The 19,675-nt window shown below is 56.1% G+C and overlaps 2 protein-coding genes across 2 annotated transcripts; both read right to left on the reverse strand.

The window, feature by feature from the left end:
• Positions 1-9: 9 nt before the first annotated feature.
• Dgat1 (diacylglycerol O-acyltransferase 1) lies at positions 10-9,634 on the reverse strand. The gene is made up of 17 exons (XM_075959661.1): positions 9,267-9,634; positions 3,886-3,973; positions 2,624-2,664; positions 2,445-2,530; positions 2,308-2,360; positions 2,074-2,179; positions 1,827-1,934; positions 1,668-1,742; positions 1,475-1,578; positions 1,349-1,387; positions 1,233-1,274; positions 1,118-1,162; positions 927-1,039; positions 787-852; positions 608-695; positions 458-520; positions 10-378 (listed from the first exon to the last, which is right to left on the reverse strand). Exons 1-17 carry the CDS (start codon positions 9,491-9,493, stop codon positions 226-228), a joined length of 1,497 nt encoding a protein of 498 aa, XP_075815776.1. The 5' UTR covers positions 9,494-9,634; the 3' UTR covers positions 10-225.
• Positions 9,635-15,383: 5,749 nt separating this feature from the next.
• On the reverse strand, positions 15,384-18,645 carry Scrt1 (scratch family transcriptional repressor 1). Its single transcript, XM_075959660.1, has 2 exons — positions 18,392-18,645; positions 15,384-16,458 (listed from the first exon to the last, which is right to left on the reverse strand). The coding sequence occupies exons 1-2, from the start codon at positions 18,504-18,506 to the stop codon at positions 15,527-15,529; spliced, it is 1,047 nt and encodes a 348-aa protein (XP_075815775.1). The 5' UTR covers positions 18,507-18,645; the 3' UTR covers positions 15,384-15,526.
• Between the last annotated feature and the right edge of the window lie 1,030 nt (positions 18,646-19,675).

Below are 19,675 nucleotides of genomic sequence, written 5' to 3' on the forward strand. Positions count from 1 at the left end.
CTGAGGAAGGTTTTTAGACGGCACTTTATTAATGCCCTCGGCCCCTGGTCAGTACAAACTCCCAGCACTGGTTTATACCAGCTGGACTTGGGTGCCATCCCCAAGAGCAGGAGTGGGCCCCATAGGGGCAGAGAGGCCTCCCAGACTAGGAGGAGTGTGCAGGCAGCCAGGAACCCCTCCAGAACTCCTGGCCCAGGTTAGGGAGGGCCGGCCTTTGGCAGTATCTCAGGCCCCCACTGGAGCATCATAGTTGAGCACGTAGTAGTCGTGAACATACATGAGCACAGCCACTGGCTGCCCAATGATGAGTGTCAGCCACACAACTGCATTGCCATAGTTTCCTTGGAAGAAGCGGCCCACAAACAAGGCCAGTGGGACCTGAGGACAAATGAGGCTATAGTCAGATGGGACCTGGCACAGATACAGGCTAAGGGAAACAAGCGTCAGAGCTGCTCACCTGAGCCATCATAGCTGTGAATGCCCAGAGACGGAACATACGCAGGGGAATGCTCACTAGGTACTAGAGGTGAGGAGAAGAGACGTTAGTGTTTTGGTGGGTGGCCCAGCCTTGTCCAGAGGTAAAGTGAGATATGCCTGAAGCACTGACCTCATGAAAAAAGGCTGAGGCCAGAAACACCCCTGTCCTGGCCAACCATCTGTTGCTGCCTAGTCGGAGCAAAGGCTTGTAGAAGTGTCTGCAGAGCAAGGAAGCCATAGGATGAGGCTAATGCCATAAGGCCCAGGTCCATCCACAACCACACTCCACAGGTGCAAATACCACCCTACCTGCTGCACCACTTATGCACAGGGATATTCCAGTTCTGCCAAAAGTAGGTGACAGACTCAGCATTCCTTGGGGTCAAGAAACAATGGAATAAGCAGAACATGCCATGATCTACCCAGATCCCTAGAGACATACTACTCACCACCAGTCCCGGTAGAACTCGCGGTCTCCAAACTGCATGAGCTCTGCCACAGCATTCAGGCAGGAATGAAAAAGCCAGTAGAAGAAGATGAGCCAGATCAGATGGTTGGGAACCTAGGGGAGACAGGGTTCCAGGTTGCAGACTTCCCTCATAACCCTCACCCTCATCCCACTGGAGCCTCTGACACTCACCGCCAGCTTCAAGAGCCGCTCAATGATACGTGAATAGTCCATATCCTGTGGAGATAGGCTGCCTCAGCTGGCTGTGTCCTCTACCCACCCCTGCCACAGTGGAACCTAACCTTACCTTGAAGGGCTTCATGGAGTTCTGGATAGTAGGGACCATCCACTACAAAGGAAAGTACCACATTAGTTCCCCTCCACTGTGCTAAGCCCCACCATACACCCACTCACGGCACTTACCTGCTGGATCAGCCCCACTTGAAGCTGGATGAAAAAGAGCTGAGGGAAGAACAAGGCAGCCAGCTGAGAAACTAGTTACACACACCCCAAGTCCTGCCCAGACAACCTTCAAGGCCCAAACCTCACCATCTCAAGAACCCGTCGTAGCAGAAAGCGCTTTCGTATTCGAGGGGACCGAGGAAAGTTGAGTTCATAACACAAGGTAGGAGCAAAAATGAAGTAGTAGAGATCTAGAAGAGAAGGGTGGTACTAGCATGCCATAGCCCTGAGCGTGACTTACAGTCCTGTCTCTGAGAATCCCAACCCCACAGCTCCTCACCTCGGTAGTTCAGGTTGTCTGGGTAGTTCACAGTTTGCTGAGCAGCAGCCCCACTGACTTTCTTCCCTGCAGAAACTGCCAGAAAAGCAAGACAGCAAGGTGAGCCATGCAGCCCAGAGTCAGTCCTATAGGCGAGTTCTAGTCCTGACGGTCTCTTACCAGCTTCGGTCTTGACCCTTCTCTGGCGGCACCACAGGTTGACATCCCGGTAGGAAAAGAGCTTGAGGAAGATGATGGAGTATGATGCCAGGGCAAACAAAGAACCCACTGCAAGATAGGTATCAGCCATGTCTACCCATACACCACAGTTAACACAGGAAAGGTGGGCTTGGCTATGACACCCACATCACATGAACAACCTAAAGTCAGCTCAACTTGGGCTGGGATGGTTAGAATGGAGGCACACCTGGAGTGATGGACTCAACCAGTAAGGCCACAGCTGCTGGGAAGCAGATGATGGTAGCCAGGTTAACCACATGTAGCAGCAGCCCCATCTGCTCTGTCAGGGCACCCTGGAGAGAGAAGGAGAGCATTCAACCAGGTCCTCTGCCCTGGGAGAAGACCTTCAGGCCTAGTAAGAAGAGCCTATCACAACCAGACCACCAGTGACTGTAGCAAGGAGGGGATGGGCACCACTTACCACTGCCAGGCGCTTCTCAATCTGAAATGCAGCCACAGGAAAGATGTTGGATGCTGAGGACAGAAGCATCACAGGACAGGCTCAGGCCTTCATCAGCCTGTTCCCCCACCCATGGCCCTTCTTGGAGTGCAGCTCACCAATAATCAGGCATGGGGCAGGCCAGCTGTAGGGGTCCTTCAGAAACAGAGACACCACCTGGATGGGATCTACCAGGATGCCATACCTGGGGGTGGGGCAATGGGGGCCTGAGTAGAGGTGGGCTTCACTGCCTGGGGAGGCAGGGGTGAGGTAAGAGGGGCTTGGAAAAGGTACTCACTTGATGAGGTTCTCTAAAAATAACCTGGCATTACTCAGGATCTGCAAGAGACAATCAGGAGGGTTCAGCCCTATTGGTGCTAAACAGCCCACTTGACCCCAACACATCTGGCAGTTACCCTTGCCCAGGGTACTGGGTCCCTTCAGTGCCTAATTGAGAGACAGGAGGCTACAGCAAGCCCTGAGGATAGGACAAGCAGCAAAAAGACCCATCAAAACAGAAAAGAACAGGGGTGGGTTTTTCTGTACCAGAGTCATCTGCTCTAGCAATACTCAAAGCTCCATGAGTGTGAGTCCAGCATAGCCTATCTATGGACTGAGCCTCTAGACTCTAGCCTGAGACTCAGTGTTTGGTCTCCTTCCTCGGCCATCTTACAAGCACCAATCACAGGCCTGGAGTCACCAACCTGGCCAACTACCCAAACAGATAGAAGCAGTGGGCAATACTGACAAGGGAACACCGGTAGGGTTCTTTGCCTAGATGGTCAGAGAAGGCACCATGTAGGTGGTACAGCTAACCAAGGCCTAAATAAAGCTCTGTCCATGGAAAAGGTGCTGAAAGCCTCAGAAACCTTTCAGGGCACAACAGGGTAGAGTCCCTTCCACACTGGATGGCCAAAGAAGCCATGCCTAAAGCAAGAACAGACACTTCTGGGCAAAGGCAATAGGTATCAGATCATATATGAGTGTTAGAAGCTGGGTGATGATAGCCCTTTGCCCTGACCCACTCATTATAGGCTGTCCCTTTGAGCCTTGGACTCCAATGGTTTCTGGAGTGGAGATGCATGGCCCCAGTAGGAACCAGGCCCTAGAGCCAACAGGCTTGGAAATGGCATAGCACCCCAACTACCAATACCCAAGGTTGAAGGAAAAGGACTAGAAGGCCTACAAAGCCACATGGCATAGGACATACATCCTCAAGATTTCTTCCATACTTTTCTAGGGAGGCCACAGAGTGCGCCTCCCAGACTGGAGAGCAACCTATACTCCCCCTTTATGTCCCTGATCTCCCATATCATACCTGCACAGCCAAGGGGAACCTGAGGCACAGCAAAGTATTCAAGAGACTCATTGTCTCTACTACCACTGAACCACCCAGAGCTAGCCTGGGATCCAAGAGAAGGCCAATGTAGCCACTGCAAGGACTACCCCTGCTTCCTTCCAACCAGCCTTCAAAGGGCAGAGCCTGTACCAGGGCAAGGGCACCCTGGAAGGTTCTGCCACACATAGCCTCAGTGAGTCTGTTCCCACATTCCTACTCACCAGCATCACCACACACCAATTCAGGATGCCACGATAATTGTTGAAACCACTGTCTGAGCTGAACAAAGACTCTTGTAGACGGTGGCACCTAGCAAAAAAGGAGACAGGATCCTGTCCAGTAAGCAATAACCAGTATGACAGGGATAAACCCATCACAACCAACTCCTGTTCCAGGTGTCTTTTTTACCTAGAGTCCATTACCCATTTACAAACAGGAAGAGAAGCCAGGCAAATCCATTCCAGAGGCTACATAGCTACTAGAAGAAAAGGTCTCAGAACCATCCAGAGATCTTTCCCTCTAGCAGAAAAATGTTCATCACAAGCAGAAGAGGCTAGACAGGCCTTCATGGAGTCTGAGCTCCAGAAATCTCCAACTGCAACCAAGCTCTTGGGCCACAAAGATAATCCCGCCTGGGCATGTGTGGACCTATGTGGACCTATCAAGTACTGCTGGGACAGCAAGACAAGATGGAGTCTACCTTGCCCAATCTGCCCATCTCACCTACCACATCACGCACGGAAGAGTCCCCACCATAGCCAGGAAAAGCATCCTCCCTACATTTAGACACAGAGGTCCATTATAATAGCTGGCCTAGTGCCCAGCCTTAATGTACCTTTCTCAGGAGCAGTGATTTGGCCCCACAGCCCTCTCATGTTCAAGTTCTGTGTCCCTGCCTTTGTTCAGGGGCCAGAAGGCAACTAACCACTCGGGCCTGATGAAAACCCCCAGAAACTTCCTACCCACGAAGGCTCTCACCCAGTGACTGGATGAGGACACCCAAATAGACACAGCTTGTGAAGAAATACACCAGGGCAGGCAGAGGAGTACTGTGTGACTAGGATAAGGACCAGACTTGGCTACAGATAAAGACAACAGGAACATCCTAGAACCCTCACTCACACCAACTGTGGCTCCACCTTGCCCTCCAGCTGCTGTGCACCAGGAAGCCACACAGAATTGAGCAAGACATAGATTTTGTAAGCAAAGAGGTAGGGCCTCTCCTTCCTCTCACCACAGACACCTCTGCCCTGGGGCATCTGAGGAGGAGGAGGAGCAGGCCAGGAACCTCCTATAGGACTATCACAGATGCCCTTTTAGAGCTGGCCTTGCCTTATAATAAGGGGCAAGCCCTAGCTTTCCTTAGGGTTGGAAGCCTGACAGCCCTCTCCAGAAGAGGGGTCAAGGAGGCTGAGGGGCAATACCAACAAGCTCCTTCTTGATACTATCAAGACTGAGATCTTTTTCTTTTTTCTTTTTGAGACAGGATTTCTCAGTGTAATAGTCCTGGCTGTCGTGGAGCTCACTGTGTAGACCAGGCTGGCCTCAGACTCACAGAGATCTGCCTGCCTCTGCCTCCTGAGCGCTGGGATTAAAGGTGTGTGTCACCACCACCAGACTCAAGATTGAGATCTACCCAAAACAAAAACAAACAAAAAAACACTCAGGAGACAGAGGAAGGTAGCTCTCTGAGTTCGAAGCCAGCCTGGTTTACAGAATGAGTTCCGGGACAGCAAGGGCTACACAGAGAAATCCTGTGGTTAAAAAAATGAAGAGAGAGAAAGAGATCTGCTTAGCACCTAGTCCCATCTACACTAACTCCTGGTTAGTTAGAGAGTGGTCAAACCCCTCTTACTGTCTATGCCATGCTAGAGCACCAACGTGAGATAGTTAGTTCCACCCTAGTTCCAGCCCAACTCCATTTCCAATTGTCCATTTCCTAAAGACTAGCCTTCCAGCATCTACACACTAAGCCTATGTGATAGAAGTCATATAATACGACTGTAGTCTCTATCTGAGCCCCCCTTTCTTTCCAATCTGCACCTGCCTTCTGATTGCTGTCTTTGTTTGGGGTATATCCCCAAACTGTTTTCACTGGCTTGATGTAGTTATCCTTAAGAGGTAACACCATAAAAATAAATAAATGAATAAATAAAATAAAGTGGCAACACCATAGGCAAGCAGGAATGTATTCTGCGTCTGTCTGCTAGACCTTCCCATCAGTCCCCTCCCCCAAGCTGAAGTCCTGTGCTTTCAGCACAACTATCCCAAAGCCTTCTGGCCCCAAAACTTCACAGCTGGTCTCTGTACCACAACCCACCATAACCAAAGCTGTTTCACAAAGCTGACCTCTCTTGGGGCTGGAGAGATGGCTCAGCGGTTAAGAGTATTGCCTGCTCTTCCAGAGGTCCTGAGTTCAATTCCCAGCAACCACATGGTGGCTCACAACCATCTGTAATGAGATCTGGCGCCCTCTTCTGGCATGCTGGCAGATAGTAATTAAATAAATAAAAAAACCTGACCCTTCTCCCCTTTGGGCAACCATGCTGCTTTTTTCTGTGGCCATCTCCAGAATGAAGACAGAAGTAGAGAATAGGTCCTCCATTCCAGAGTTGGCAGTAAGCAGACAATCTTTGTTTTGTGATTTAAGTGACATGATCTGTGTAGTCAGGCTGGCCTTGCCGATCCTCCTGCCTTAGCCTCTCTAGTGCTGGTATTGCAGACATGTGCCACCACGTGGAAGGCCTTGCCTGGGTTAGCAGACAATGTCCTAATAGCTTATTATCAGGTTCCTTCTGTTGGGCTTCTAATTCCTTCCTTAACTATCCACACCAATGTCTCCGATCCCTCCTTCTACAGACTGCCCATCCAGCATCATGAAGGCAGCATTTCCACTGCCCTGCCTCCACCTATGCTACTCCTTCCCTTCATAGATCCTAGGGGAGGAAGCCCCCATCCACCAATGTCTGCAAAGTCTAGGCTTGCCACTGTGACCAGAAGCAAGTGGGCTGAAGGGCAGGCTGCAGAAATGGAAATGCAGGGAAAAGAGGAGCTGGCTAGCCATGATCACAGCCATTTGAGCCACCCTCTCACCTACTAAAGGGCCTTCCCATGTCCTACACTCACTCACTCCCTGAGGCCCTCCCTCCTATACCACCCAGGTCTACCCAGGTAAACCACACAAGCAAGGAAGCTAGCAAGGAAGAAGTAGCACCCTCTCCTGCCTCTCCTGCCTCTCCTGCTTCTCCTGCAACCCCACAGAAGCACTGTAAGACAAGAACATGCCCATCCCACACACACACTCAAAGAATAAATCTCCAAGTACGAACTTCATCTTGGGACCTCAGTTCAGATTCAACACTAAACATTAAGAGAAGGGAAGAGAATGCCAGCTACTCTTCTAGCTGATACCTGGCACTTCCTCTGAGCTGCCCTCTGAGCCAAGCCCTGGGGTATAAGAAGGTTGAAGCAAGATCCTCATAAATTCCCAGACCCTACTAGAGATGTATAAAAGACGTTCAGGGACAAATACCATGGGAAAAACCCACCACCCTAAGGTCTTGCCTTGGGTGCCCATGAATGTGTGCCATCTGGAAAGGTGAATAGCAGACAGAACTTATTGCCTCACCTTGCCACAGGGTAGAAGAAAGGAACTGACATTCAGGACCCGGCTCAATGGCCCAGCTGAAAGTGAGCAGGAAGTACAGGGGAGGGGAGGATACAGAAATTCAGGGAGTCAAGAGGAAGGGTGAGAGAAAGGTTGGACTGCCAAGTGCAACAACAAAGGGAGGGGGAGTTGGCAAGAGAACAGTGGCAATGGGGTGAGCTACAGGCCAACTCCAAGAGGGCAGTCAGAGCCTGGCCCACCAACAGAAAGAATGGAATCTAGAGCCTCAATTTGGAGGCCTCAAACCCTGTGCCATTCCCAAATTAGAATCCCCACCCCCACCTCTGCAATCTACCATCCATCTATGGGGAAGGAAATCACAGCAGAGATGTCACACAGACATATTTCCTATCTTTGCACAAACTTTACACCAAAGGACACAGAAAAAGTTCACACAGAAGAGTGGCCATCCAAAGACGGGACTGCTCTCTTTTGCCTATTGCTGAATAGTAACTTGGTCCACAACTGAGATCTCACATAAAAAGACACTATTCCTACCCCTCTAGAGGTCATACAGCAGACTTCCAGACTCCTAAAGGGAAAGGCAACGAGGGTAGTCAGCATAGGGGAACTCTAGGACCCTTCAGATGGAGTTGGGCATGGACACTTTTAATCCCACCACTTGGGAGGCAGAGGCATGCAGATCTCTGATCAAGACCAGCCTGGTCTATAGAGTTCCAGAACAACAAGGAAGGGCTACACAAGAAACCCTGTTTGTTTGTTTGTTTGAAGTAAAATGAGAGAGAGAGAGAGAGAGAGAGAGAGAGAGAGAGAGAGAGAGAGAGAGAGAGAGAGAATACATCATCTTCTCAGATGGAAAGTGGGAAGTCAACCTCCCTCAAGCAAAGCTGTGAATTACAGAAAACCACCATCCCTCTTAGGAGGGCCAGCCTCCTCCCACACTGTGCCTTCACGGCCTTCTTACCTGACCTTTGTCCACACTGTGCCAGGTCTCACACTGAAGTTATCTTATCTCCTAGGTGAACTGTGAACACCTAAGGGCAGCTGGGGCCCCCTTCCCACAGTGCCCACTAGAGATACAAGCAGAACAAATCTTTGCCGGCCTAGTTGTCCACCTTCTCCTAGTAGTCCCTCAGCTACTCCCTAACCCAGAACTACGAAAAAGGGTCCCAAGGTGAACACCAGAAAGAGCCTCAGGGACAGCTTGGAGGAGAGGAGACAGCCAATGTTATCAAAGAACACGGTACATTCTTCCAGCTCTCACAGTCGGTCAGTCAGCGAAGCACAACCTCTCCCATAGGTGTGTCCATACCAAACCTCCCGCCAGCACCCAGCCAGGGGAGGAAAGTCTAGTTTAACTGTCAGCTCAGTCCCTATAGCCTGCAGTCATTCTGTAGCACAAGCAGGGTTTCAGGCCCTCCTACTTACAGGAAGAGGGGTGAATAAGCCATGAAGCCACTCTCTTAGTACAAGACAACTTCCTGTACTGTCCACTGCCCTGGGCAAATGCCCATTCCACTCTCCTCACACAGCCTTGTGTCCTCCGGAGCCTCTAGCCGCCTTCTACCCACAGGACACCCCCCAGAGTTCTGCAAGGGTACCTCTTCATCATAACCCTCCCCCAAAAACATCTACCTCCTTCTACGGAGGAAAGTCCATTCACCAGCAACCCCCAGGGCTCCAGACTTCCTGCTACCCATCCCTCAGAAGGGACCTCAAGGGACTTGCCTCAAGGTACGCTTCCCTAAGCAAACTGGAAAAGGGGCTGCTACCTACTCCTCTGCCCAGGCTCCCTGGTTGGCTCCCTGGTCACCCTATCTGGGTGACCTTGGTAAGTGACCCTCTTCCCCAAGACTACGTCCCCGCGTAGCCCAAGGGGACCCCCAGACTCGGGACTCGCAAAGCTGTGGCCACCTTTTAAGAACTGGGAGCGTCGCTGGGGAGATCAGATGTAGGGGTCAGGCGCTCTGCTACCTCAGCTCCCAGTGGCCGTCGCCCACGTTGGTGTGTCTGTCTTTGTCCGGGGTCGGGGTTGGAGCTGGAGCCCGAGCTGGCGGGTCACCCCCGGCTCCCAAGTCGGGGCCCGCAGCCGCGTCTCGCACCTCCTCTTCGGCTGCCACGGGCCCGCCACCACTCTGGACGGAGACCCGCGAGCCATTCCTCCGACGCCGAGAGCCGCCCGCGCCTCCGCGGTCGCCCATGGCCTCGGCCCGCACCTCGTCACGGCCCAGTCGTGGCCCGCCGGCTTGCAGCGCCTGGAACCCGCGGCCCCGCCTCTGGACCCTAAGTAACGGCCTCCGCCGCCGCCCCCTGCCGGCCTCCGTAGCCCGCACAGGCCGCAACTACCTCCGCGACGTTGAGGCTGCGCTGCCGCGGAGCAGATGACTGGCGGTGGCGTCCCCTGAGAGTCCATTTGTAGTCCCAGGCCAGGCGGGGGCGGGGCCTGAGCGAAGACGCGGAGCCCATTGGGATTTGCGGGAGCAGGGCGCGGAGCCTCCTGGGAGTTGAAGGCGCGGCAAGTCAACGACGCATGGCACTCTGGGAACTCGGCAGTCGCTTGGAAGCTGGAGCAACTTTGCGCGCAATTGCGTTGCGAACATCGGTGGAACTGGTCCAAAGTTCTGTCCGAGGAACAAGGACCGCCGAGGATTACACCGGCTCCCGATTCCCTGGCAGCTGCGCACTTCCCCTGACCTCTTGCCTGCCCCTTGTCCTACTTCTGGAAATACATAGTTTCGTCATCCCTCTACCCAGCAGCGGTTTGGGTGTGGGTCATTTATGAAACTGTGCGCACACTGACGTCTTGAGGCCCCAGATCCGTGTTCCGCGCACAACTGGCTGCGCTAACAGCCCTGGCTGGCACCTACGTTCTCTGAGCGATCCCTAGCTGTTCGGCAGGAACCGCTTTAAATGGACCTTGGAGGGCATACCCGGTCAAAGGATCAAGCTGGAGAAATAACCAGACTCGTATCACAGCAAGTCTGTGCAACCGCCCAGTTGTTTGGTAAATGAAGCAACCCATTAATCACCATGGTCTCTTCCGCCACCGCCCCACACCCCATCCCACACCTGGGTCGCGGACCTGACATACAACCCGCCTGAATTAGACATCGCAGTACATGACCTCGGGAAACAACTGATTTCCTTCAGAAACGCTATAAGGTCCCAGCTCTTCTGTGGATAGCAGGATCAAGAAGCACCTCTATAGGATAAGCAAGTGTGCACCCTGGGGCTGGTAGCCTCTCCTACAGGGTGCCACCAGCCTCGGTATTGAGATCACCCCACATCTCTAGTATCCTCTTTTCTCCCTCTGTTCATGCCACATACCATGATGAACAACCGACGCTACCTTGCAGGTGTCTTCCTGTAGTGCACACAGAAAGGAGCCCAGGGCATGGACTTTTGTGGATTAGAGCCAACCTGATCTCCTCAGTCTCCCAGAGCGAGCGTTCCTTTGCTGCTGGCCCAGCATGCCTTTCAGCTGGACCTGGGTAAGGCAGGGCTAGATCTTTGCGAATACTAACCCGAAAGGGGGCAGAGTGAAAGAAAATGTCTCCTTGTGAACCTGAAATATGAGTCATGTGAGCTCTACCATCCCTTCCCCACTGCCCCCGTCAGTAAACATGAGGCATCCACGTGTTCCTGGGATAGCACTCTGGCTACACCAACTTTCAATATGAAACCAGGGACGAAAAGTGGGAGGTTGAGGCTCAGGCTGCTACTCAGGCCAGAGATGTATTCACACCATCTAATAATATGCAAGATCTCCTTGGAGGCAGCTTGTTCATTGACATCCAGGCTTAAAGCTGTCAACCTGCAAGAGGCCATGGGAGTGAAGGGACCAGTGCCCCCAGAAATGATGGAGACCTGTGGCAAAGAGTTGGGACCTATATCAGAGTGCCAGGCCTGATTCAGGGAGAAAAGACTGGAATGGATGACTGAAAGGGGGATTGCCTGGTGCAGCAGCTTCACTATCAAAATCTAGAGTGAAGCATGACCCAGAGTGCCAGGAGAAAAGAAAAGGTATAGGTGAGATTGGCTGGGAAATCGGTATGGATGGAGGAACTGAAAAGGAAACCACGATGCCGACAGATCTCCCTAGAGGTGGCAACAAAAGAGGTTTGGGCCTTGGAGTAAGAAGGAGCTTTGCAAGCCTGCCGGACTAAGAGGACCAGCAGGGTTTTGGAAGTTACAGACAGCTTCAGACTGACCCCCAGCACCCTGGGACCACAAGCAGGTCAAGGAAACCTGCTGGGGAGAGTTTACAGCAATGGAGACATAGGCTCATCTCAGCCCTCCAGGGCGTTGTTTCCATCCTTCTGGCCCACCACCCTAAAACAACAGAAACAACCAAGACCCTGAAACTGTGGCGTCCTCTGGAAGTGGGCAGATAAGAGACTTTGCTGCATGTCTCTGCTGTCTGCCAAAGTGGCGTTTGGGTGTGCGGAATAATGAGACAGAGCTCTGTAAAGGCCCTTTATCCTCCTGCAAGCTCCTTTTCTCACCCCGGAGCCTCAGGTTTCTGTTGTGTAAACAGGAAATTATCTCTTCCCGGTCAGAGACAGTGACAGCTAAGAACCTTCTACAGGGAGCCTGGCTAGGAACTTCTAGTGCCAGATGTGCCTTTACTCCTGTTACAGCTGTCCCAGCCTCCCAGGGTGTGCCCTCCGCCACGGCAATGTTCTCCACACCGCTGGCACATAGGCCATGACCTGCTGCCCATCCTTCTCTGCCTTTTCGGCCAGTGGATGGATGAGCAGGTCAGGCCCCTGCTTTTGCCAGGATGTAGGCAGTTGGGCTGACACTGACCTAAGATTGACCTAGTTTGACCAGATGTATGCAAAGTATTTGAGCTACTCAACTCAAACCTGCTTTCCTGCTCACCAGGGGTCATCCCTGGGTGAGCCAACCCCACCCCCATCCCTACAGATCTCTCTACCCAGCACAGCCTTGCCTCCTATTCCCTCTCTTCAGCTTGTCTAGGACCTGAGGGCTATGGTGGCTGTGACGTGCCTCTGCTCCTGGGAATCTTCCAACTGTGCTGCTGGCTAGCAGTACAGCGGCACACTCCCACCGTTTAGTGATCTGATTGAGAGCAGCAGGCCTCCAAGGATGGGGCTAGACCCGGAAAACTCTCCTGTCCCAATTCCTCCAACACAGGTCCAGAGGATTGCTAAGGATGAGTCCACAGCTGTTGGTGCAGCTGCAGAAGTACTAAGGAGGAAAGAGTAGGGGCCATCCAGGCCAGGAGAGAGACTGCAGCTCCACTCTGTAGTGAGAGACAGGGTTTCTCACTCTTCAGACCAGGCTGGCCTGGACTTACAGACATCCGCCTGCCTCTGCCTTTAAGTGCTGGGATTAAAGGCCTGCGCCACTACCGCCTGGCCTTGCTGTATATTTTAGCCATTCTAAGTCAGCTTGGGCAAGACCTGACTTTGGCCTAGAAGCTATGAGCGCCCTGAATACCTGAGACAGAGTAGTTTCGCTTATCCCAGGGGAATTGTCAATGCCTTTGCCTTCAGAGAGGTACTCCACTGGTCCAGCTAGACGGCAGACTTTCCGGTAAGAGAAAAGGCCAAGGCTGGTGCTTCACTTGCTATTCCCAGCCCTGATCTGAGCTTTCAGAACTGGAAATTCTCCCTTCAGACACCCTCAGATACCCCTAATGGCACCCCAACAGGACACGTCAGTCAACACTCCAAATTCTATCAAGAGTGGCATTTATTCTCCTCGTGGAGGTGCGGCGCTCCGAGGAGCTGGTGCTATTGTGCTTAGGAAGGAGGTCTGTCCGTCCGTCCGTCTGTCCGGCCGGCCCGGCCCCAAACGGGGGCGGAAGAGGGACACGGCCCGAGTAAAAATCCCGGCCTGTTGCGGGCCAGGAGTATGTACAAGGTGGCGGGGCGCAGGCGGGGGGTGGGGGCGGGGCGGGCCGGCAGCCACAGCCCCCACCCGAGGGCCCCCCGCACCTCGGGCCCTACTTGTAGAATCAGTACAAAATAGGTGCTACCTAAACGTTCCTTCTACCTGAATTCGCTAAGTCGGTTATTGTGCTGCTTAGTTATGGGGGCGGGAGGGGGCCCATGGCTTTCCACGGCGGCAGGGTGTGGGCGAAGCGGGAGATCCTGGCGGGCCCACAGCCCTTCCAGCCTTCTCCATAGGTAGGTAGACAGGAGTAAGGAGTGGGGCAGGGTGGGCGCCTCTGTGTGCGTGTGCATGCGGCACAGGCTGGCAGGCCCAGGCTAGGAACTGTGGGCATTTCGCCAGGTGGACTTAAGGGGGTTGGATATGGGCACTGCTATGCTAGGCCTGCAGGTCCGCACCAGGAGGGTAGCCAAGCTTGGTGCTGGGATGAGGCTGGCCATACCATATACTCCAGCTTGTTGCGCCTTAGCGGCACAGAGACAGCAGAGCCTCGTATCAGAAAATGGGTACCTGTGTGGGTGGCCCTGGTGAAGCTGGGCCCCCAGACCCTGGGGCCTGTCCAACTTGAGCTGGAAACATAAGGCCCAAGTCAAAGGCAGAGCCTGACTACATCCAGCATAAACGAGGACTGAGGTGGGTAGGAGAGGCCATATGGGCCCAGGGATCCAGCCCTCTGCAACTGCCTACCACCCTGGCCTACCCATGCTTGTTGGGCCCATCACTGACAGGCACCTCCCCGAAGGTTGCCACATCTCTGACGGATTCAGGAAAGGGCCTGGCATATCCTAGGTACCCAATGATGGGTCGGTGAGTGATGAAGGACTGACAGAGAGGCTGTGGTTGATACCATTCCATTCCAGCCTCTGGAACCATGACGCCTACCGGGCTCTGCCCTGGGGGAGGGAATGGGGAAAGAAAGTCTGCGTGGCCGGCCCCGCGCAGCATCCCTGATCTAGGGGCCTATGGGATGGGTAGGACAGGGGATACCTGATTCTCAGTAACTCTAGAGGCTGCGGCAGCTTCACATGCAGTGCGCATTATTGCTCTATAGTCTGCATCGGACTAACTAAGAGGAAGGGGAGCGGGCAGCCCCGGGAAGGGTTGGGAAGAAGGGTGGGACTGCATGCAGTGATGTCACAAAGGCGGCGGCCAATGGGGCGGGCCCTTGGGGTAGGGTCACCGCCGAGGCTTTGGCATAGACGGGTGAAAGTTGGCAACCGAGTGGGGGCTGGGCCTGGCCTCCGGGAAAGGGCCGGCCTCTGTGAGGCAAAGCTCAGGGGCAGAGGAAGTGGTCCTGACAACCTAAGCCCCGGGCGTCGGCGGGAAGAATGAGGGTTCGGCGCCCCCTCCCTGACCCGAGTGCAATCCGTTCATAAATAAAACGTATAAATACAGAAAGAAAGAAACCCGACGCGTCCGCAACCCCCCCAGGGGGCTTTACCCGCAAAGCAAATACAGAGGTGTGTAGAGGGCAGTGGCACGCCAGCCTGCCGGCCCGGGTATCCGTCCTCCAACACCCGAAGCCTGGGGAGCGAGGGAGGGGGCCCCGGGGCAGGGTGGGATCGGGGTCTGAGTAGGTCGGATAAGTTCATGCGATTCCGATATGCGTCATTATTATTCGTTATGGAGGACAGAGCCCCGGAAGCCGGGCTGGAAGAATTCGGATTTGGCAGAGGATGCGAGGCGAGGGTAGGAGGGAGGCTCGGACTGAGGCCCCAGAAAGAACCCGAGGGAGAGGGTTGCCGCCGTCCGCGCCCCTCCCCATCCCCAAATCGTCTAGTACTCCCGGGAGGTCTGCAAAGCCTGTGGAACAGAACGCCTCTGTGGCCCGCCTGCTCTCCTGCTCCTCCTCCGGCCAGCTGCCCGGGTGGAGCTGACTCCCTGGACGCCGGGCTGAAGGCTTGGCCTGGAAGGCTTGGGAAGGGGTGGGGAAGACCTGAGTCTCTGCAACGCGATCCAGGGGCGCAGAGGAGGGAGGAGGGCGCTCCTTACCTCACCTCACCCCTGTCTTCAGAGACCCAACTAAGAGATGAGGTTCGGTTCTGGGTCTGGTAGACCCTATTGCTGGGAGAAAGCCTGGGGCACCCTGGAGGAGAGGGGAGGGGTTTCGGGGTGGGTCTCCCCTCGGGACCCTATTGCTTGAAGGGGCTGGCAAGGCTCCTGGCGAGCGGGGCAGGGTGGGGCCGGCTCCCTACCCCTATTGCTGTGAGGAGGGGCCCGCCCTCCAGCCCCTCCGCCCTGACGCCAGCGGAGACTTCCCTGGGGGGCCCGTATTGCTGAGAGCCGACCTGGCTGGCGGAGGCCCCGCTGCCCTAGGCTTGAACCGGGCTGAGCTGCGGCGGCGCAGGGGTTGCGGGGCCACCGGCGCCGCCCTTGAAGCAGGCTGACTCGTAGTGCTTGTTGAGATAAGACTTGAGCGCGAAGCTCTTCTTGCAGCGCTTGCACTGGAAGTGCTTGAAGGCGGAGTGCGTCTGCATGTGTGCGCGCAGGTTGGAGCGGTCTGCGAAGGCCTTGCCGCAGTGCGCACAGCCGAAGGGTTTCTCGCCCGTGTGAGAGCGCATATGGCCCTGCAGCAGCCAGGGCCGCGAGAAGGCTTTGCCGCACACGCCGCACTTGTGGCGCAGATCGTGCGTGAGCAGGTGCATAGCCATGGCCGGCATGGACACGTACACCTTGCCACACGTTGGGCAACGCCTTGCCAGCTGGCTGTCCAAGCTGCGGTGCGTTTGCTTGTGGCGGCTCAGGTTCGACGATGTGGCGTAAGTTTTGCCGCACTCGCCGCACGCGTGCCGGCCACCAGCGCCCGTGGCTCCTGGCCCCGCACGCGCCTCGGTGCCCGCCCCCACGCGCGTGCCACCCCGACTAGCGGACCCTGATCCAGAGCCTCGCGTGCCCGGCCCGCCCCCACCTCCACTGTCGCTGTCGGGGGCCGCCACCGAGGCTGTGGAGGGGGCCGCGGCTGCGTTGGCATTAGCAGCCTTACGGCGTGAGCGCCCATCAGTGATGAAGAAGGCGTCAGCCGCGTAGCCTTCGCTGACCGCCGCGTCGCCGTTGATGTAGCCGCCAGCAGCAGTAGCCAGCTCTGGGCGAGGGGTGGGCGGCGGTGCTGAGCCAGAGGCCGCGGGACCCAACTCTCCGCGCACAGCCGCAGCATACATAGGCTCCGGGGATGGCCCTTTGAGTAACGCCGCCTCAGCGTCGCCATCGTAGACAGACGCAGGCCCCACGTAGTCACTGAGGTATCCTGCGGGCGGAGGCGGACAGACAGACAACAGGAGGGGAACGGAGCAGCGGGCAAGACACACGCAAAGCCAGCGGCGGGAGACCGAGAAGACACAGCGGGAGACGTTGGGTCCGGAAGGAAGACAAACAGGAATTAGGACAAAGGAGAAGGGGCCGGGGACCACAGGGCAGAGAGGATGGAGACCGTGGGGAGGGGAAGAGAGGAGAGAAGAGAGACAGCAGAGGATGAGACAGGGCCAGGCAGGGCTCCTCCCCCGCCGCCCAAGCGCCCCGCCCCCGCGCGGGGAGGAGAGAGAGGCATCTTCGGGCGCGGCTGCCCCCCTTCAGCGAGCCTCAAGGTCAGGGGGGAGGGGCGGCGCTCCTCTCTTCCTCCTCCCCCTTCCCCTCCCCCTCGGGTTCTCCCCACTTCAGCAGTTTTCCCTGATTATGCAACACACTGCAGACCCGCCGCGCACAAAGCCAGGGCCTCCAGCCCAGAGACCCCGACGGTCCTGCCTCTTCGGGGTCCCCGGGGCAGCCTTCAGACCCTAAAATCTGCTTCCAGACTTGACTCTGGTTCCCTAGGTGTACCAACAAAACCTTAGCGACTTCTACCTAGCCAGCATCTATCTCTGGCCATCATCAGTACTTCGCCCTCATCTCCCAGCTATCTGACCACTTACTGGACGTGATCACTAACTACCCTTGCAGCTTGAACTCATTTATCTCCACCCACTCCTTTCTATTATCCTGGGTCCTACTTTGGTCTACATTCTTTTCTCCCCATGCCCTAACCCTTCTGGGGACCTTCTCAAGTCCCCATCAGGGGACTAGGAAGACTGCCAGGGCATCCACTAGGGGACACGTTATTATAGACAAGCTGCAGGTGGACATCGTTCATGCCAGTAACTGCAGTTGTTCCCAAAGTACAAGATGGATCTCACCATCTCAGGATCGTAAAGTAAAAGCATACCCTTCACAATGCAGCCTCTAGCCCTTTCAGGGTTGCCCCTAGGCTCTCAGGAATCACTGGGCCTGGTGTCCTCTCACAGGATAAGCTGTCTACCGACCCTGGCATTGGAACTCACCTCCCACATATGCAGGGTCACATATGCAGCCATCCAGACACACTCTCAGTCACATGGTGCACAGCGGCCTCAGTGTCACGTGGTCTCATGTAGTGGCACACAGGCAGGCACACACACAGGGTCACACACAAGCGCACAAAGTCACATGGCCACACGCAGTCACATGGGCCCACACAGGCTTATGCTCTTGCAGGTCACACTTGCTCCGACACCCCACACTGCTGGCACTCCTGTCCCCCTTGCCTGCATGCTAACAGTTGTCCTTGAACTTGGGCATCCTTACACAAAGAGCCGCCCCTGACTCCAATACCTTGGCTTCCCTTGCTCACCTCCTCCTTCCTAATCCTGAGTCCAGGGAAGATACTGCTGTTGCCTCTTCTGGTACCTAGGCCCTGACAGGTGGGTGGCCCTGCCAGACCCCATGCCTACTCCCTAGAGCTCCCAGCATTCCCTAGCTAGCCCTAGCAAGGGGCTTTGAAGGTGCAGCCAAAGAAAAGTGAAACAGATCCAGATTTCTGGGTGTGGGTTTGCATGTGCCCATATAACTGGGTCTTGTTATGTCAGCAGGTGTCCGTGTAGCTGTGTATTTCAGCACAAGTCAGTGTGTGGGTCCCTGTGTGCCTTTAGTGCTTCCTGTTCCTGATTCCTCTTTCCTACCTCTCCTGTACCCACACTCTGGCCAACCTCGGAAGCTGTCTGGCCTTACTCTTCTCCCTTTTTCTCAGCCTTCATTCTCGGTTCCAGCCTCAGGCTGCTTCCGCTGGATCTACATCCCCGTCCTACCCTACCACTCCACCCCCACACTCTGGCCACCCACCCCTTCCAGCAAAGCCCTGGGCCCTGCCCCAGCTGCAGTCCAGAGCGCACCTTTATCCTGCAGTCGCACTCCGAGATCGCTGCGGGCGCGCCCGTAGGAGCTGTCGAGGTCTGCCGAAGAGAATGTGTCAAGTTTGACCTTCTTAACCAGGAAGGACCTGGGCATGATTCCTGCGGGGCTCCGGCAGTGAGGGCCTGCAGAGCCGGGGCTCGGGGGGACTGCGTCCGCGGCGAGGCCCCGTCACCATCCGAGGAGCGGTGGAAGCAGCACTGTCCCCAGTCTGGCCTGTGGATGCTGCTGGGCGAGTGTGATTCTCTCTCTTCTTGCTTCCCTGCGTCTCTTCTTCCCCTCCGGATCCCTCCTCTCTCTTTCTCTCTGTCTCTCCCCTTCCTTCGTTCCTTCCTCCTCTTCTCTTCTTTTCTCTTCTTTCCTTCCTTCCTTCCCTCCTCTGGTCCCGGCTTCCCAGCCCGCAGTGCCGCCCCTGGACAGGCGGGGGAGGAGGCTGGGGGGGGCGGAGAGGGGGGGGGAGCGGCTCCGTCCCGGGCCCGGAGGCTGCGAATGGGTGCAGGGCTGGCCCGGCCCCACGGCCCCCTTCCCCTCCCCCCCCCCGCCGCGGCGGCGGAACCTCAGTCAGCGGCGCCCCATGCCCCCGGGGGCGGCAGCGCCGGGCCAAGAGAACACGACAGTAGCAGTAGCAGCGGCAGGAGCAGCAGCTTCAGCACCGCGGCCAGCGCTGGCTAGGGCAGCACCGCGGCCAGCGCCCGGGCGCGCTCAGCTGGCGCTGGCGAAGAGGGGCGGGCCACCCGGGCTTGGTCGCCGGGCGGGGGTCCTCGGCGGGGGTCTCTGGGAGGCTGGCTTTATTGTTCTGCAGTCGGAGCGGGCGGCGGCGGCGGCGGCGGGCGGGGGTCCTCAGGGGGAGGGGTACTCAGGGAGGGCGGGCCGAGGGAGGGAAGGAGAGAGGGAGGGACGGGGGTCCGGGGGCGGGGCTCCGCTCTCGGACAGCTCCGGGGCAGGCCTCCTGAGCCTGCAAGCCTCTTCTGCCTGCCGCCGAGCTCAGCCTCTGGCTTTTAAAGCCAAGCGCTGGGGGAGGGGGTGGGCGGGGAGGGGAAAAGGCCGGCGGAAATGGCTGCGCCGAGCTGGGCCGGGCCAGGGTCTCCTGGGAGGGGTCCTGGGGATGCCTCGCCTAGACTTGTGCGGAGTTCCCCCGTGCGGCTCGGGGAATGGCGACCTGATACTTGGTGGCATAGTCGGGCGTGTGGAGAGAGGTGGGAATGGGCCTGACACTCATGCTCCCCAGACTCTGGTTCTTTTGGGGAGAACGCAAGCGGACCTCA

Source organism: Microtus pennsylvanicus, chromosome 2 (assembly GCF_037038515.1).
Source record: "Microtus pennsylvanicus isolate mMicPen1 chromosome 2, mMicPen1.hap1, whole genome shotgun sequence".
NCBI lineage: Eukaryota > Metazoa > Chordata > Mammalia > Rodentia > Cricetidae > Microtus > Microtus pennsylvanicus.

What these genes read in the sequence shown, in the direction of transcription:
- Dgat1 (XM_075959661.1), bottom strand. Translation starts at nt 9,493, where the DNA reads ATGGGCGACCGCGGAGGCGCGGGCGGCTCTCGGCGTCGGAGGAATGGC. An exon ending in GACGGCCACTGGGAGCTGAG is followed by an intron (nt 3,974 to 9,266) that starts GTAGCAGAGCGC and finishes CTTTTTTGCTAG; the next exon opens with GTGCCACCGTCTACAAGAGT. An exon ending in TGCCCCATGCCTGATTATTG is followed by an intron (nt 2,361 to 2,444) that starts GTGAGCTGCACT and finishes TTCTGTCCTCAG; the next exon opens with CATCCAACATCTTTCCTGTG.
- Scrt1 (XM_075959660.1), bottom strand. Translation starts at nt 18,506, where the DNA reads ATGCCCAGGTCCTTCCTGGTTAAGAAGGTCAAACTTGACACATTCTCT. An exon ending in AGTGCGACTGCAGGATAAAG is followed by an intron (nt 16,459 to 18,391) that starts GTGCGCTCTGGA and finishes CTCCGCCCGCAG; the next exon opens with GATACCTCAGTGACTACGTG.